The sequence below is a fragment of the Scaptodrosophila lebanonensis genome, unplaced genomic scaffold (assembly GCF_003285725.1).
Source record: "Scaptodrosophila lebanonensis strain 11010-0011.00,11010-0021.00 unplaced genomic scaffold, SlebRS2 tig00000001-arrow-pilon, whole genome shotgun sequence".
In the NCBI taxonomy this organism is placed as follows: domain Eukaryota; kingdom Metazoa; phylum Arthropoda; class Insecta; order Diptera; family Drosophilidae; genus Scaptodrosophila; species Scaptodrosophila lebanonensis.
This window is the reverse complement of record NW_022060529.1, coordinates 16,861,400-16,880,515: the sequence shown is the minus strand read 5'-3', so window position 1 is coordinate 16,880,515 and position 19,116 is coordinate 16,861,400. Positions and strand designations below refer to the sequence as shown.

Here is a 19,116-nt window from a genome sequence, read left to right as displayed (position 1 = left end):
TTCTTAGAAGCTTTGTAGTTTTGATACTGTTGGCAGCGCTATGCAACACATTTAAAAAAATATTTTCAAATAAAATCCCAGAACACGGTTTGCGTCTATCTATGCATATATGTATGTATGTATATAGCAAGTTGTCGAATTAATAAAATACATATAATGTATACAGAAAAATTAAAAAAGTTGACAGAAAGAATTAAGCCTTTCATTGGTTATTACTCTAAAATAAAAAGTTAAAGGCTGTTCTTATGCGTGATTCGAAATCATGAAACTCAAACCAAATTCAAGGCAATCGCAAAACGAATTGAATTCCGAATTTGTAGTTGTTTTCAACCAGATAACGATGCCTTTTACTAATTCAGTTATCCATTACCAGATACAAAATTTGTAAAAGAAGCACAATTTGACAAAATTAACGTTTTCAACTCGATAGTCAATTGCCCCAGCGACGAATAGTATTTGTAGTCAGCTATGTTGTAACTTAATTTAAGCCCAGAATTTCCAAGTGTTGGTTGAATTTCATGAATTCAAGCCACGCATAAAAACAATTGCATATAAAGAGGAGGGACGCTGCATCAACATGAATGAAGTCGGTCCGACACCCTTGTTAATTCTGATGGACCCTCCAAAAATGTATAGCGCTGCACACACAGTCATGTTGTTCTTGCCACGCCGTTGCAAAGTAGCAAAATAATATATATATATATATATATATATATATATATATATATATATATATATGTATATATAATAAAGATAATGTACATGCTTAGATTTCGATTTCGCACATATGGTATATACATACACAAATTGTGCATATTTTGTATGTATATAGTATATATAAATTGTTTTTGTTTAGTACACATACGGTTTTGTTTAAGTTTTTAATAAAAAATATATATAAATATATGCTATTTTGAATTTGATTTTATCTCTTTGCTCATATGTATAGGGGTTTGTTTCTGCATTATCATCATCCACATTCCTTATGCCTTAAATCTTTTTGCTTGCTCAGTTTTTCAAATTTGTTAAATATGCGCACTTAAATATGTATATATGTATATATATATATATATATATATATATATATATATATATATATATATATATATATATATATATATATATATATATTTATATTGTGTATAAAAGTTCAATATTTATTATTTATACATATCATTTTATGTATAGTATTGGTATTATTATTAGGGATACCCTGTAGATAGGGTATTCGGGCACGTTTCAACGCCTTTCTCTGTGCTGATTTTGTTACATACACACACATAGAAAAATTAGTTATGTAAAAACGTGACTTCTCTCTCTCTCTCTCGCTAGATTTTTTTTTAGCTTAACCAAAACAAAGCAAAACTAGACCAGTTAGAACAAAATAAATAATAATAAAAGTGCTTTGTAAACAGTTTAAAATAATATTAAAAACTTACACTAAGCTTTAGTTATGATAGCTTTGATAGTACATGGGTGGAGTAGTGGGTTAATGAGTTGCAGAATGCAGGCGTGAGTGGGTTGCTTGGAGTTTTTAGTTGCCCCATTATTATGTTTGTTTTTGTTTTCTGCATGCTGCTCGCTTGCTTGCTTGGTCTCAGATAATATGTATAAACTTTTATCATATATTTATAAACATTAGTTCCCACTGATGTTACGTTTTGGTGAGCAGTTCGCTTTGCGGGCTGGGCGGACTGGTCGTTTGATGCGGCTGCTGTGCATTTAGCATGGTCGGCGCGGACAATGTGGTCGCTTGTGTAATCACCGTCGTGGCAGAGATGGTCTGTTGTTGTTGTTGCTGCTGCTGCTGCAGCTGGGGGGTTTGTTGCAGCTCCTGTGGATGCTGCTGATTTGTCTGATTGTTTAACGGCTGGTTCGAATTGCAGAGCACCGAATAGACAGAGTCAACTTTGCTCAGTTTCTCAAAGAGCGGTATGAGCTCGCGTAGTTCACAATCGGTGACATCATCGAACCAGGATTTAACAGGAACCTGCAGATTATAAATAATGCAACAGGTTATGCGAACTACAGTTTCAATACATATATGTATATACATATATTTGTTTAAATGTATACTCACTGCATTATCCGGATGAAAAATATAACTGGCCGGTGAGTTATCAACAATGACAATCTTTTGTAAATCACGTCCCAGACGATTTAGATCCTTAATATAATTACCCCTGTAGTAAACGCATGATTCCCTAAACAGTCTTGCACGAAACACATTCCATCTGAAAAGCACAATGACATTTAATTACTTTGTTTCCTGCTTTCTATAAATCAAGTTCGATCTTACTTGTCTAGCAGATCGGCTACAGGATCTGCATATTTGGCTAGTGATGCTGTAAACAAAACGCACTCGTACAATTCACCCATCTTTTGTAGAAACTCGTCTACATGTGGTCGCTTCAGCACATACACCTGATGTATGGTGCCATCGATTTCCACTGGTACTATGAAATCGGCATTGGGTATAGGCTAATAAAAATTAAATAAAATCATCAAATTGATTAACATTACGGTAACAGACGGTCTCAATGGTATAGAAGAACATTTAAACTCACCTTAAAACTACTGTGCACTAGAGTTTCATCCAAATCGATCACCATACACTTTCTGTGCATATCGGAGTGCCTAACCTGAGGTAGAAGGTACCTGTGTTGGTCCGGTATAGGTGGCGGTGTTGTTGATCCATCGATTTGTGTGCCATTTTGATTTGTTTTCGTTCGATTACGTCGCCAACAACAAAACATAGAATGTAGAAAGCCATGCTTTTGCGGCTTTAAACGTTCCACATCGTCTGTAAATGTGAACAAAAATCGCAAATCAGTAACGACATTCAAAATCTAAAATTCATATCTCAATAGTCTCTGACATTCACTATACATTCAGAGAATAAACGGGGCTATACATATATGTATTTCAAAATCAATATTTTTTGTAGATAAAAAAATTAATGCAATAAATAAAATTAATTTTAGACGTTATTAATTATGACAATTATGACAATATTCTTTATCATAATACCTGTCACAAGCTCGAAAAGATAACGAATACAAGTAAAACATAATACCTAAAACATAATACTTATTTCAGGGTCAGTCGGCCAATATATAACTTTCACAAAAGTTCAACTAGTTATTGTAAATGTCAGGACCTCTTCCAGCGGCATTTAATATTCTAACGTATAGCCAGCCCCCATTCCAGGGTCAGCATTCCAGCTCATATACTTTGTCTATCCGTACAGAAATTTTGTTGGGCATTTTAATGAATTACATTTTTTGTTTGCATAAATAAACAAACACATTCTCGCACATTTAACTTGTAGGTACATACATACATACATATTTATGTGTGGTGTGCATGTGAGGTAAATAATGTTGGTGAATTTCAAGCACTCGCTGTTGATTTTGGTGTGTGAAATTTCTAAAAATAGTTGAACAAGCGAAAAATCAGCAACTATGTACAACAATAACAACAAGAGGATACACACATGCGTTTAATCGATGGGAAGTGCTATAATTGCACACACAAACACCCCACTTGATATACATATGTATGTATGTATGTATGCATGTATGTATATGTATATGTAAATGTAAAAAACAGACACACATATACCTGCACCAGAGCTTTTAAGAAGGTCGTAGATTGACCTTTAAGACAAGCGTTCGTTCGAGGTGCGGCAACAATATTCATGGGGGAAAACCTTTTAGCTAAAGAATAAGGGTGGAGGCGCTTGGGGACTTGAAGCTTTAAGGGTGGCCCACCATTATTAGGGCCAACTGAACAACGAACCTCTATTTGCATTTTTAATTCATTGAAAACAAAGGGACAAGAACAACGGCAACCAATGTTCGCAAAAATGTTGCTTAATGGCTAAACACATCTAGAAAATACACATCACATATACTCGTATATATGTCGTATGAGTGTGCAATGTACATTTGTGCTTAAATACATGTGTATGTATATATTATGAGCAGTGTGTTTTATGTTCAAGTACATAATGCATATAAGCACGCCCTTTGCCTTTCGCTACCGCTGTCTCTCCCTCCCTCTACCAGCTTTAAAGCTAAGCTACTAGACATTTGTCGGTTCATTGAACCACCTTGACTTGGTGCATGATGAAACAGACTGAGCTTAAAAGCAACGAACCGTTGCAGCCTGCCAAAGGATACAAATGTTAGCCACCTAGCTCGATGTGAAGTGCAACTGCACTTGAATATTTTATGAGCATGGTACGCAGAGCATAATGAAAGAAGCAACAACAACAACAGCAAGTACAACAGCGACGATGGCAACGTGCCGACGTGTGTTTACAACATTTGTCTGTCTGGGCGTCGTCTCTCGACAGACAAATGAAAATTGCACGCTGTTGGCATATGATTAGGCAGGTGAAAGGTGAGACGCCCACGGGCATCTTATCTTCTTCTGTACATGCTGCTTCCTCAAAGTGCCACCAAATCAACGGGGCGCAACACAACAACTGTGGCATCCACATAACTCGGCGCAATAATATATACAGTACATGCTCGATATTTTCATATGCATAGTGCATACAGAGCAATGCGTGAAAAACGCGACTCTTTAATCACAAGTCATGCATCATCTTTACATTCGAGCAGGGGAACATCTGACCCTACATAATTTCTAAATTAATCACATCTTTAAATAGTTGTTTTTTGTTTTCAAGGTATTGTCTGCCTTCGCTCACCCGCAACCATTTACACAAATGGCTTTTAAAGCATTTACTTAAATTAAGTAATGCTTCCTTTACACGAAACGTTTAAGCGGTTAATAACGTGGAATATATTTGGGGCGCACACGAAAGGCAGATTAACTGCTTAAATATTATATTTTAATCAGTATGTTGAGTTTGCGTTTCAGGCGTAGTTATTCAGGTACTAAAAGGCAATTAAGGTGTTTAAATTGTTGTGTAAGCTGCATTGCTTTTTGCATACTTCTAGTACGAGTTGTTCGAAATCTTTAGGGGTATTCATATCTTTATTAGCATAAATATTATTACATATAAAACATTTAAACTGGCTTCGGAGTCTATGAAGCTTGCATAAAAACCAGCATTTTAAATTTGCTTTATATTTAAATATTTGCCTTGGTTAAGAGCCGAAATTTAAAAGCAAAATATATTAAATAAATATGGGATTGTAAGAGCCCTTTCTTTGACACATGCCCTAGAATTTTCGTTTCAAAATATTACAGAAAACCTATTCTATAGATAAGCGAAAATGTATCAAGTTTTCCCACTTTTTAATGAAACTTTCCACGACTCTGATTCTACAGATATAAAGTCATTCGCTCATTTTAATATGTTCCAAAAGACTTTACTTTGTAGGTCCATCAAATCGAGTTGGTACTGTTTTTATGTATTTATGCATGTGTCTAGAAATATATTTAAATATGTATCTACCAACACGTTCAATTTGTCACTTACTTGTTGCGCGCTAACTGTGATATCGATAAGCTATGGTTAAATTTAGGTTTGTGGGTTTTTCTCGTCCACCTGTCATCTACATATACATATCTTTTTCCTGTCTACGTCAGGTCATGACAAGGATACGGCTTATACATACTTCAATGGGCTTGACAGGCATCTATAAACATATCTATACATTCTGTATGTGTGTGCGTGCGTGTGGGTGATTGTGTTTCGAGGTGTTGGGAATTAAAAAAAATGTTTATTGTGTGCGGGTAGCCTTTTATATTTTTAGCCAAAGAGCAATTGTTATTTATAGGCGCCTATTTAGGCATAATCCTTTTGTGTGTGGGCTGAACAGACGTGCCAACAAACTGATTATGCCCTTGACTAGGGCAACAATAGATATTTCATGCTTCTATCTGAATGTGCCTCAGTGTAATATGCGCAGGCTAGTTGGCATTGCACGCATATTGAAATGAAATCTTTATAATATGCATGTGCTGCAATTAAATTGTTGATTTATGTAAAAATATATTTTTTTGAATTTATGCTAATGCGTTGGGCCAGACTTTTAAACGACCTTACGCGTCAATAGATTTTTGTCTATGCCATAATTATAACAATACCTTTATTCAAATCGGCTTACGCACAACTTTGAGTTCATTTCATAATCTGGTTACATGTATCCTTGTTGTTATGATGAAACCAGCCCGACTAAAAATACTATCATCAGTATCTAGTTAAGACAAAAAAAAACTGGTCTGCTTTAGAGTTAATTAAAGCGATGTAATAAGTCCGTTTATTTAGGTTTACTTATTTACTTTAAAAACAAAACAAGTAGAACGTTAATGCCCCACTGTCATTCAACTAAAATAAACATTGATTTATAAATAGTTTCTATGGCAGCTGTATCATATAGAGCACCGACTTCAATGAATTCTATGAATCACTATACTTTTAAAAATCAAATATGGTTCGAATATCTGAAAAGCACGAACGCTAATGGCAGCTATATAAAATAATGAGTCTATATGGTTTAAAACAAACTTGGTCTACATATTGATAAGACCAGCTACCTGTTATATACATACGTTTGTAGCAACCTTAACACTTACGGTGGAGGAAAAAAATAAAATCAACTTTAGAAAACCTGCATATCACGTTTGCTAACTCTACTTATACTTTCACTTAACCTTTTTTTGGGTAAAGAACTGACTACATTTCTAAAATTTAATATCGCTTAAACGTTTATTCATTAACATTCTCTTTTAAATTGATCAAAGACTTAAATTAAAAGCTTAGTATCTAAACATCAAATGTTATTATTTTTTAAAACGATCTTAGCTAGATGCTTTTCAATTTATTTTTATAAACGTTTGCTTTGAACATACGAAGTAAAATTCGTCGCCAAATTCAAAATTGTTGTCTTGCCTACGATCCTACTTATATTGCTCAATAAAGGCACATTTTTATCGTGCAATTTGAAATGTATGTATGTATGTAAGCACAATTCGCACAAGAATAATAAAATGAGCAAAAGAAACATATGTACATATGTATGTATAGAACCCCCACTGTAAACATTTGTGTACACACACGTTTATTATCTAATCTGAAGCATATAAAGTTTGTTATCTGTCATAATATGATATCATTGGTGGCCTACACACCTTTTTAAAATGCTTGAAACAATTGTGAAAAGAAAAACATGCAGAACTCGACCTTCAACATATTTGTTAAGCTACTACAATATATAGTGTGTGTGTCTAACTAATAGAGCTGGAGAGATAGAGAAAATGAGAGAGAGAGAGAGAGAGGGGGAGCCAAAGTAAACAATTTAAAAGTTCGCACGTGATGTTGACTCAGTCGAAAAGCGTTATATTAAAAGGCAAAAACTTGTGTGCAAATATATCAAAATGAGTCGAATAAGATGATTGTGTGCAGATATCATCCCAACCCCAGCTATTTCAGTCCATTAGACAATTCTCAAGGGCAAATCTGTCGCACCGACTTTGCTTAGGGGCATGGGCAATAGTTTTCGGTCAATCAACTGCACCCAGACATGACTTGACCTTTGTTTTAGACGGACATGTAGCGCTATAATAAATAGGAAATGTGTTTTCTTGGCAAGTGGAATTGAGCATTTTTTGAATGTAAGAGTCTAGCACACTGGCACGCATACATTTTTTGTTCGTACCCAGAGAATGTACATATTTAGCTTTATAATAAATATTTTTATAATTATTTTGCAGTGCGCCGCACTTATATACGCCATATCTACAAACATAAATACACATGTACAGTATCTGTACATACAAACATACATACATACATATGTGGCTGTTTTATGTATTTAGCGCTCATTAAAATCATCTACATATTCTCAGCATGTCGAGAATGAAAAATGTACTCAAAAATTGGTTTGTGTCAGTTTGAGGCGCCTTGAAATTTGCACTTTGCATTGAGCCTGAAATATGTATGTATGTACAATCTACATGTATATATGTATGTATAAATTCATTTCATTTATGATGTATTAATAATAAATATTTGCGAGCCATCAAAAGGACAACAAAAAAAAATATATAAAATATTTTTTAAATGCGTGTGCGTTAAAAAGTCTCAGCAATTTGTGAGACCTTGACAAATTGAAAAAAAAAGTAATAATAATAGCAGCAACAATTCAGAAACAGCAAACGAACGAGCGAGAAATAAGATACTAAAAACGTTGCCCATAAAAACAAATATGTACATATGTATGTATGTATCTACATACAAACATACATTTGTATATATGCATGTACATATATGTATACGTGTATTTTTATGTACATACTATACATCAATCTGTACACATATCTATATAAATTGTTATACACGGGTGGCGGGCCAGGCACTTAAGCGGTGGCGGCACCCACTCTGAATAAAAAAAAACCACAAAAGCAACTGTTGCCGGTTCTATCGCCGCTCTCTGCAAACACGCAAACACACACTCACGCGGCAAATAAATTCACAATCAGAGGTTTGTTCAGTACTGAGCGATGACGTCTCTTTGTTTCAATGCTCAACAAGTCGAAGCTAAGAAAAATGAAGAAAAGCCCACGCTACTAAAATACGATATTTGCACCATGGAAGAGCGACCAAATAGATTCTTAAGTTGAAGCCCATACATCCATACATGCATAGATATGTACATATGTATGTCTAACGCCCATGCCATTCGGAGCTATGAAATGGCCGCTGGTAGGCAAAACAGTTGCTGGGCTCAACCACGAGCTCCACTGTGCAAATAAGTAAAAAGTTATTGAGCAAGCCACGAGCGATGCCAATTAACACCCAAGCGTAAATTTTGAGCTTTTGCTCACTTTTTAGGCATCAGTCTAAGTGTATACATGTATGTACATATATACCATGTGTGTATTTTATTGTTGTTGTTTTAAATACTAATACTTGGCCGACAAGATTAGATTAAATTAATTATTACTTTTAGACGAACTAGTCGTGTTTCGTCTCGCCCCTTACCCTGCCAATCGTAACTTTTGACTTTTTGCTTTGGTAATCATATTCGCATTCACATTCATTCATTCGACACCAAACAACCTTTAAACTACATTCAGTTACAAACATATGCATGTATTTACTATATGTACATACATATGTATGTATGTGAGTGTATTGGTCTTACGATTCGCCATTTGTTTGCTTTGCTTTGTTTATTTGTTTCAAAAAAACTAGTCAAGAGACGCTCAGTCTTCCCATACCGGTTTGAAACTGCTATTGCTGTTTTTGTTATTGCTATTTCTGCTGTTGTTATTGTTGTTGCAATATGCAATATAATTATTCCATTATTAAGCTTACTCTTTTACTGTTCGTTCGCTTGTTGGTTGCTTTGGCCTATTGGGCTACAGATACATACATACATACATATGTACATTCCCATGCATATTCACTCACACATTTAAACACGAACAATCCTAGATTGCGTTTTATTTGTCCATTGTTTTTCAATTTGCGTGCACTTCTCATAACTACATACATATGTATCTACATTCATATGTATGTACATGCGCATGACGTCACACAAGACAAGAGTCGTCATTAAATTGATTACAGGTGGAAGGAAGACAAACAAATACGAATGTGCACATGAATACAAAAACAACGGACAACACTTAATTGAAGGCAAAAAAAGTCGATAACGGTATACTGCTTGTAAAAAAGAAGCTCTAGGCAATCTGGAACAAATTACCTTGCGATATTAAAAACAACAAGAACAATTCACAAAAACATACTCAAAATACACCTAGACAACCAATAACATTGCCTTAAAATATTTTAGAAATTACTTATGTTTTAAGTAGTTTTAGAATAATTAATATTTTAATTCTCCCGATATTTTCAACAATTCCAGTTTTCATCTTATTGATCTTCTATCACTAGGAATTAAATATAAATAAATAATAATAATAACTACTGAGCAATAACAACACAAAACAGAATAGCAACAATCAACAGCACAAAGCTAGCAAGTGGTTTCATTCACAATAGACAAATGCGAGAAGACAACAACACATGAACTTGTTTGAATGGATTGGATGGGAGGGAAGTGGAGAGGTTTGAACTCCTTAGCGTTCTCCTTTAAGGCTAGCTTTCGTCTTTGTTATGACGCGTGTCGATGACTCATTTATTGGCGACGCAGCCTAACGCGCATTTTTACTGCAACCAACTATATGATGAATACCACTTGCATATGTACATATCTACATCTATATATCCCCATATGCACTTTATATGTAAAAACTCACCTTTGTCTGGATAAACATTTAATTGTTCATCATCGCGGGAAACTTGTGTTATAATTGATGTTGCATCCATTTAAGCACACACTTATTGCCTGCTGGCTGAGTGTTGAAAGGAAATTTCTTTCCCAAAATGTTAAATAATCGTCGGCGTCAAATAGTTAAAACCACATCCAATACGCATTTAGGAAATATATAGCTGATGGGCCAGTGACACGCGTTACAGATACGTGTGCACAAGGAGCGGTAATAAAAAACACAAATTTTGCATTATTAATACATTTTCGCACACATTTTCCAGAGAAAACTCCATGTTTTCTTTATATAGAAACACATAAATTTTATACATATGTATATAAATATAAGTATATCTGTATGCGAGACGACTTGCGACTACTCTGGCTGGCTGGGACTGCTGCGCCAGACAGTGGAATTTCACAATTACGCTTTGACAGCCTCATTCGCAGTTTCGTTCGTCGTTCGAGTTCGACGATGTCGCAGAATGCAAATGTTTTCCCTCAATATTCACCTTTTGCTTAAAACCCAACTTGGAACATGTGAAAATGCACTTTCGCCTTCGGTTTTATAATTAATATTGCACAAAAATTGTGTGGAAATTAACAGAAATAAATTAAAAAACACTTTCTTTTCGCTTGCTTGTTTGTTGGACACATTCTTTATTTTTCTCGGCGTCTTCTTTTCGCACCTAGATTCGCAGCGTTTTATTTATAACGCACGCACCAGCACATACGCTCAGTGCTTTTAGCTTCGATTTACATTTATTTACTGTATTTACAATTATTCGCACTCATTTTAGATGAAAAATATTTATTTATTTAATCGAGCCCGAAATCCGACGCGAACAAGCAAATATGACCTCCTCGAAAAACAGCAAGACTGCCACTGTAGAGATGGGGTACTAACGATTACACATTAATATCGATAGTGATTGCCACTGTAGTAATACTGTTAATTTGGTTTTAAATATCTATTTCGGTGAAACGAACCACTGCCATATCTATCATATCGAATTGATCGATGCATTTACAAAAATTTAACAGGTAAGACTTTCTTAATGCACAGGTGTATTCAAATCAAAAAACCCACATAGCCATCTTATTAAAAAACAAGTGTTATCCTAAACTATCAAATTATTGTACAGTAATTTGTTAAATTTATTCTAATTGAAGCCGAAAAGTCTGTACAGAAAAACATGATCAGGAAACTTATGTTAATGGGGCTTACTCCATATTTGCCAAAATATGTATAAACCACCTATTTGTTATCACTGTAGTTTGTTGCTATCTAAAATTTACCAGACTGTTGGGGGCAATTCAGCAGTCTGGCAGCCCTCCCTTGTTATTATTGTTACGCGAGCAAACACAATTTTACATTTTTTTTAAATTTGTTAAATAAATTTGGCAATATGTTGGCTTTGCGTAGCTCACAAAAATTAAGCATTCAGTGAGTGAATCGTCTTGTACAAGTATATTATGGTAAAGACCTCTCCTCTCTTAACATTTTGCAGTGCTTTTCTGCCGGCTATTTGTAAAAACGTGGGATTTGCCAATTACTCCTCCTCATCCAAAGATGACGATGGGGCCTCATCATCTGACGATGAGAAAGAACCCAAGAAGAAATTACGAAAGCCAATTGATAATTCTTCCGAGACAGCGGCACAGCGCCTTAACAGACTACTCGGAAGCATGCAGACAACCGATATGTCTGCAGTGGATTTTCCACGTCCAGGTGATGCGCATAGGAGGCGCAGGGAGGCACTTAAGCAGGAGACCGCTTCGAAGAATGTGCTGACAGCAGCCAAGAATATTGCCAACATGCTCAGCACTGGAGAGAACGATCGTAGGCAGACGGAATCTGAGCTATTGGCCAAGTTGCTGGGACATACTGCCAGTACCAGCACAACCAGGGATAATGCACCCAAAAAAGGCAGTGAAGAAAGTGCTCCAGCCGGTACTGATAAGGAGGTAAATTTAAGGTGAGGGTGAATATTCCTATGCATGATTTTATGTGATAAGCCAAATGTACGATTGTTTAGCGAACTCATTGTGGGCATGAAAATCGATCGCCGCCAACAGCCGCCAGAAGAAACTCGCGGCGAGTATGTACGCCGCACTTTGGCTTCTTCACGTACAAAATCCGGGTTTACTACGGATCGCAATACTAAGCAACGGTCTCACAAACACGTTAAACGTGAACCCGAAAGTTATACGGGCAGTGTCAATCTTTACGGTGGCGAGCCTTTGGGGGTTTTTAAAGATCCCAGTGCTCTTGTGGATTCACCGGACATCCTTTCAACTTGGTCCGCACTAAATGAACGCGAATTGAAGTTACATGCGGCGCATCCACCGGCCAATTATTTTGAGCAGATGATTCAGTGGACATCACAGGGCAAGGTGTGGCGATTCCCTGTGGACAATGAACAGGATATGCGTGACGAAGTGGACGTTGACTTTTCCGAGCATATCTTTCTCGAACAACATATAGAGTCTTGGTGTCCATCTAAGGGCCCCATACGCCACTTTATGGAATTAGTGTGTGTGGGCCTGTCCAAGAACCACTACATAACGGCAAAGGAGAAAAAGGAGCATATTCTCTGGTTCCGTGATTACTTTGAGTCCAAGAAAGACATACTCAAGGATCTGATGAGCAAAGAGAGCATGGATAGAGTTAAGAGTGTTCAGGCATAAAGCTGTTACCACATGTGTTTTGTTAAAAATATATTTCGCCTTTATAGGTGTATATCCTTTCACATACATATAGCTACATATGTATATACATACATATATCTATTTAATACTTAATTAAATTTCGAGCTGTGGAAGAGATTCCCCATTCTTGAGTCTGTGCGCGGAATGTTTGCTAAAAGTGCATTAAAATAGTAAAATACGCTTCTCCACCGTCTTGCGGCAGATGGGACAGCCTTCGATTTGATCGCCGCACATCTGGCATGTACCGTGTCCACATAGGAAGACCATGTTCTTGATGCGATCGAAGCAAACGGGGCACATGGTCTGAAAACAGAGAGAGAGGTACATTTTCGTTTAACAACTAATTTCTTTAAAGTAAAATGTTAATAAATGGATTGATAAATGAATATTGTAACGCTAGATAAATTGACTCACCTGCTCCTTAATATCCTGCAACTGCTGCTTCAGCTTCTGCACATCGTCCATTTGGAAATTATTGACGTTAGAGGGTGCGACCATGCCGCTGGCTGCCAGATTGGTTGCAGGCACATTGGAGTTCGCTGCCGCCGCAGCGAGAAGATTGTTCTGACTATTCAGCTGATTGCTACCCGCAACTGGCGTCACCACCGTATTGTTCATGGCAACGCTATGACCCGACGTATTGACACACGGTGGCTCAATGAATTTCTCCTCAACAATACTAGTGGCGTTGCTGGTTGTGGTGCAGGTGCCGCTGACCTTTTCGGCTGTGCCCATGCCGCCACAGCACAAAGTAAAAGGCAACATCTCCTCGATTTGGGTGCGGCAGAGCACACACTTTTTCATGAGCGCACTGCAATGCTCGCAGGCAACCATGTGACCGCACGGGCGGAAGAACACTGCAGCTCGTCGATCCGAGCAGACCAGGCACTCGTCTATCTTCTCGCGCGATGAGACTGTTTCGCGACAAATCAGGCATTTCTTGACTCGCGGAGCACACGTCTCACAGCAACTCACATGGCCGCAGGGCTTGAAGACAGTGTCCCGCTTAACATCCGAGCAGACGAGGCATTCCTCCAGGCTGGCTACCTTCCCAACGCCCCCGCTATTGCTCTCCACCTGCAGAGACTGCGCCATCTCGTCGTTGGGTCCATTGAACAAAAATGGTGTAATATTCGTCACCGAATGCAATGGTATGTTGGCCGTAGCCGACTGATGCATGCCGCCAACTCCAGCGCATGTAGCGACGTTGGCGTTTTGCGCACGTGCACGGGCATTCAGGCTTGTGCCCGCCACATTACCTGGCAGCTCCGAGTCGTCGGTCTTGCGCTCATTGTAACACTTCACCAGGGTCTTGCAGAGATTCGGATCGGGACACAAATCTAGCGGCGTTTGCAGCTTTCGATTCTTTAAAGTCAGGTCAGCGCCGTTGGCGGCCAGGAAACAGGCAATGGATGCTGAAGCCTTCTTGTTGTTAGCATTGCGCAGACCCATTAGCAATTTACCAAACCCCTCGACATCTTGCAGCTGCTTTAGCTGCGACAATGTATGATGACGCAGCGCTTCGTGTAAAGGCGTGTCACCATCCTTGTCCGGTATGTTCAAATCCGCACCTTCCTGCACCAGCAGCTTGACAATTTGCACGTGCTGGCGTTCCACGGCCAAATGCAGAGCAGTCTGCAGATTAACATTCTGTCTATCCATATTCGCTTTGCCCATGTGAACGAGCAGCTCGGCAATCTCCACATGATTGTTGAGCGCTGCCAAATGCAGAGCCGTATAACCATCATCCTTTTTCTCCTCTACGATCCACGGGCGATTCGTCTTGGTCAGCAGTATTTTCATGGCGCTTGGATTGCCCTTTAGAGCGGCGTGATGCAAAGCATTGAATCCATTGTTGTTGTTCAGTGTAATGTCAGCTCCAAAGTCCAGCAGCATCGACAACATTTCGTCGTGCTCCTTGGATATGGCATCATGAAGCGGTGTGTCGCCCTCTGAGTCCTGCAAGCTTGGATGGCAGCCAAGCGTGAGCAAGGTCTTTACCACGTTCAGATGCCCTTTATTGACGGCAATGTGTAGCGAAGTCTGCCGGCGCTTATTCCTTGCATTCAGATCGGCACCGGCTTTGGACAATATCTCAATCACAGCAGCTTCGTCACCAAAGGCGGCATGATGTACGGCACGATCACCATCTTTATCCTCAATTTCGACATCGACGTTGTGTCTGAGAAGAACTTGAATGACCTCGATGTGTCCATTCTGGCTGGCGGCCTGCAGTGCGGTGTGGCCGGCAAAGACGCCATTTACATCGGGCAAAGCGTTGGGGCTGCTAGACGAGGCTGCGGCCGCTGCCGCGCTAGATGTAGAGGGCTGCGAGGCGCCCGATAAGTACTCCTCGCAACGAGACTGTAAGAGAACAAAAATAGTTCGATTTATGGGGACCTGTGACTCTTAAGTGCTATAATTCTACAATTTCTCATTTTTTGGGAATGATGACTTACCGCAAAACCATTTGCGGCTGCCTTTACGAACTCCTCGGTGGCATCGCCAGACACATTCGGCTCGAACAACTTTTTTAGTATGGCCGAGAGACGTTCACCGCTGGGTATAACTGGCGCACAGCCTCCGTCAGCAGTGGATGAGGCTACCTTGCAGACGGCCAGTGGGTTGTACGTCCAAGATGTGTTGCCCACTTCCACTTTCAAGTCATTGTCATGGTAAACCTGCTGCACGCGACCAATTTTTCCAAGTGTCAGTTGCATTGCATCTGCCCACTCGCCATGGCCACGCTGCAGCATTTTGATGCTCTCCACATCCGAGCAGATCTTGACAATGTCGCCCACTTGGAACTCTGGCGGTGCTGTGGTCGGCGATGAAACTTTGGTGAGCACGGCGGGATTGAAGGTCCAGCGGTTACCCGAATTGTAGGCCACCACAATGTCATGATCCTCGTCGATGCCGACCACCATACCTGCATTGCTCAGGCACTCGAACATGCCATCGGTCCAGCCACCATGACCATGCTGTAGAGACTGCACAATTTCCAGATCCAAATCGACAGTTACTTTGTCGCCAATTTGAAAGCCATGTGGTCCCTTACCAGGTCCATTCTCACCCAGCAGTGGCAAATGATCGCGATAGACATTACTACCTTTGGCATCATTCACCACCTTTAGATCGGCCATGCCTTCGAACCCAACGCGATACAAATTTTTTGAGCCATTATCCCAGATGACATATGCAGCGGAGCGTGGCGAGGCCGAGGACCAGTCCTGTATCTCATTTACCTTACCTCGTCGCCCCACGCCGCCATCCTGATCTTCCCATTGCCAGTCGACGCCACGAACAACTCGCGCTCCGGGAAATATTCCGCGTGCCAGTACCTTCTTCGATTTGCGACGCGGCTCAAGCATCGTGCGATCCCCACCTGGCGTGGTTATGCGATAAAAGCGATGGCGCAAATGGTGCTTATCGCCATGATAACAAATGCTGCACAGGTCATAGTTAATGCATTCGGCGCACTTCCAACGTATGCCGAAAATTGGCTGCTGGCGACAGGTATCGCACATAGTTCCCTCATGTTTGACCCCTGTGGGTGCGCTGTCCAAAATACGCAGATCGTAAGCGCCTGCACATCGATAATTAGCTGCAGTGCCATTGTCCCAGACAACGACCACTTCTTCGGCAGACTCAAAATTCCGCACGGTACCCACATGGCCCTCGCCGCCATCCTGAAAAACAGAAAAGGCACAATTTGAGATGGTTGGGACTTAAGTAACAGAGCCTGCAAGCAAACCTACGCTAATCACAACACGAAAATTGTAGTTAAAGCGCATTATCTGCCTAGATCGGCGGTCGAACAGATAATGCGCAACCTGTCTGCTAAGGGTCTGTCGAGATGTTTATACATAAATACATATTTATATATATACATATGCATACATACTATATATGATTTGTATTGACTATACGCAGCAGAGACAAATCTCTCGCTAACGATCTCGACCCTAACATGAAAGTAGGTCAGTAAAAAAACAAAAACATTCTCATCGGGAGCCGTGTTCCATGAGCGCGTGCAATTTAATTTAAACTAATTGACGCCCCATGCGTCGCATCCTAAAAGGCCATAAAATGTCTGACCTCTGAGGTCAGCCAGCCAGCGAGTCATGATCAAGATCGCGACCTAATCAATTCGTACCTGTTTGTTCCACTTCCAGTCCGGACCTCGTATTACGCGTGCTCCAACGCCTTCCATAGAAAAGCGTCTGGCCACCGCTGCCGAGCCACCTGGCGGTGCAGCGCCAGATGCACCACCAGCACTGCCGCTAACTACCACACCCACACCTCCTCCATTGACGGAGCCAGCTACGCTGGCAGCCGCATTTGTCGTGTCTTTGGCTGTACTCAGAGCAGTGGCGCAAGACATTTTTGTTTGCCAATCGGGGCTATAACCTTTGCTTTTGCAATACACGGTGCTTTAAGCTGACCGTATTACTTTTTAATTGTTAATCAGATTTTATTCTTATTCAATACAAGAGCAAGTTAAACAATTTTTACAGACAGCCCATTTTTTGAAGAGTTGCCAATCAACTAAAAAGGCGAGTGCATTCCGATGCTCAAACGACAAGTCACACAACAATATTAAATTTGCGATGAAAACAGCAATTTTACAAAAGAAAATAACGCAAATATTTAGTTAAAAGGAAAATTTACTGTGCGGCGCTTGAAAAGAATACAAAAAACACAAAAACGAAAATTCCTAGTCGGGTCGAACTTAAAGTGCTACCAGCCTGGTCAGACTGTGCTGCCACTTCGTTTAAATACATTTGTTATGGTTACTTCACCCGAGTACGGCAGTTTTGCTTTCTACGCTGCACCGTTCGCCGTCTTCGTATTGTATATATTTTTAAGAAAATAAAATAGGTCTTGTAAGAAAACAAAATTAAAGTACAAGTTGACATCAGAATGACAAATTCCAATACGGACACGGGCGATACAACCATCCTGGCAACCAGGACAAGTGCGACGATGCAGACCAATGAAAATGAGCTCCAAGATCTGCAACCCCGCGAGTCGCTGGTAGGTGCAAAAGCCGCTATGTCGACGACCCTTGAGATTTTCTAATCTGCTAATCGTATTTATTACCCAATCACATAGATAACTACTGCGGTGAGCTTTCTACAGAACAACAAGGTGCGCCACACAACGCTCATCCAAAAGCAGCAGTTTCTGCGGTCCAAAGGTCTTACGGCCCATGAAATAGAATTGGCCTGCGAACGCGCTGGTGTTTATACCCAAGATCCGAATAATCCAAACACGGTTATAAATATTGGGTCACAGTTAGCAGTGCAGCCGCAGCAAACAACATTTGGAAGACTGCGTGAACTACTCCACTCCACGGCGGTTTTTAGTGGACTGGTCTATGCCATATATTTGTTCTGGAAGGTGAGAAGTTTTATTTAAGTACATGCAAAACAATCAATTCTTTATATTTTGTGCAGAAGTACATTTCGCCGTTTTTGTTTGGAAAGCCGAAGAGAAAGCCGGTTGACGTTGCTCTAGAGGACATTGATAAGAAGGTCGATACGCGCATTGAGGAAATAAACAAAGAAATTAATGTCGTCAAGGACTTGATAACGGTGCAGCAGAAGGAGCAAACGCAACAGCTGACCCGTGAATTCAGCAATTTCCGCAGTGACTTAGATGCCATTAAGGGCTTGCTATTAAACCGAAAACAATTCGCCTCCCCACTGGCCGCCGTAACAGCGCCTTCCATACCCGCGTGGCAACTAGCCAGCTCACCTCATCATCATCATCGCCATAGCCAATCTGACGATATTGAAAAAGTCGACGATGCCGGCTCTGGATCGGGTTCATCCGAAACCGAAGTTGTCACCAAAAACAGTGATTCTAGCTTAGAGATCATGTGAACACAATGCAGATGCTAATTCGTTGGGCGATATATTGTTATATATATATACATACATACATAATTATAGAGAAAAAGGCATATGTGTAGAATACAGAGAAATAAACCAAGTTGTAACATTTCTGCTTTAGTTTATTGCGACATCGCCGTGCCGTTTGTAAATTAAAATCCTAGACGGTTTGCGTTGCTTAATAGCGATTAAGTTTCATAGTCAACAGCTATAACCATCATATCTACTACCAGAAGTACACTCACTTA

General features: G+C 39.7%; 4 protein-coding genes across 5 annotated transcripts; 2 read left to right on the top strand and 2 right to left on the bottom strand.

The window, feature by feature from the left end:
- Positions 1-1,146: 1,146 nt before the first annotated feature.
- On the bottom strand, positions 1,147-11,056 carry LOC115632244 (carboxy-terminal domain RNA polymerase II polypeptide A small phosphatase 1). The gene is made up of 6 exons (XM_030529309.1): positions 10,772-11,056; positions 10,249-10,441; positions 2,568-2,803; positions 2,300-2,481; positions 2,081-2,234; positions 1,147-1,990 (listed from the first exon to the last, which is right to left on the bottom strand). Exons 2-6 carry the CDS (start codon positions 10,316-10,318, stop codon positions 1,655-1,657), a joined length of 978 nt encoding a protein of 325 aa, XP_030385169.1. The 5' UTR covers positions 10,319-10,441; positions 10,772-11,056; the 3' UTR covers positions 1,147-1,654.
- Positions 11,057-11,576: 520 nt separating this feature from the next.
- Positions 11,577-13,016, top strand: LOC115634505 (28S ribosomal protein S31, mitochondrial). The gene is made up of 3 exons (XM_030532271.1): positions 11,577-11,706; positions 11,771-12,238; positions 12,299-13,016. Exons 1-3 carry the CDS (start codon positions 11,669-11,671, stop codon positions 12,948-12,950), a joined length of 1,158 nt encoding a protein of 385 aa, XP_030388131.1. The 5' UTR covers positions 11,577-11,668; the 3' UTR covers positions 12,951-13,016.
- LOC115634503 (E3 ubiquitin-protein ligase mind-bomb) lies at positions 12,964-17,627 on the bottom strand. Of its 2 annotated transcripts, none has more exons than XM_030532267.1 (4): positions 17,128-17,627; positions 15,431-16,660; positions 13,386-15,335; positions 12,964-13,274 (listed from the first exon to the last, which is right to left on the bottom strand). In XM_030532267.1, exons 1-4 carry the CDS (start codon positions 17,353-17,355, stop codon positions 13,134-13,136), a joined length of 3,549 nt encoding a protein of 1,182 aa, XP_030388127.1. In that variant the 5' UTR covers positions 17,356-17,627; the 3' UTR covers positions 12,964-13,133. The 2 variants fall into 2 exon arrangements, with proteins under 2 accessions (XP_030388127.1, XP_030388129.1); XM_030532269.1 differs by lacking the exon at positions 17,128-17,627 and adding an exon at positions 16,730-16,765.
- Positions 17,628-17,724: 97 nt separating this feature from the next.
- Positions 17,725-18,979, top strand: LOC115634506 (peroxisomal membrane protein PEX14). Its single transcript, XM_030532272.1, has 3 exons — positions 17,725-18,008; positions 18,087-18,374; positions 18,431-18,979. Exons 1-3 carry the CDS (start codon positions 17,895-17,897, stop codon positions 18,857-18,859), a joined length of 831 nt encoding a protein of 276 aa, XP_030388132.1. The 5' UTR covers positions 17,725-17,894; the 3' UTR covers positions 18,860-18,979.
- Positions 18,980-19,116: the final 137 nt, after the last annotated feature.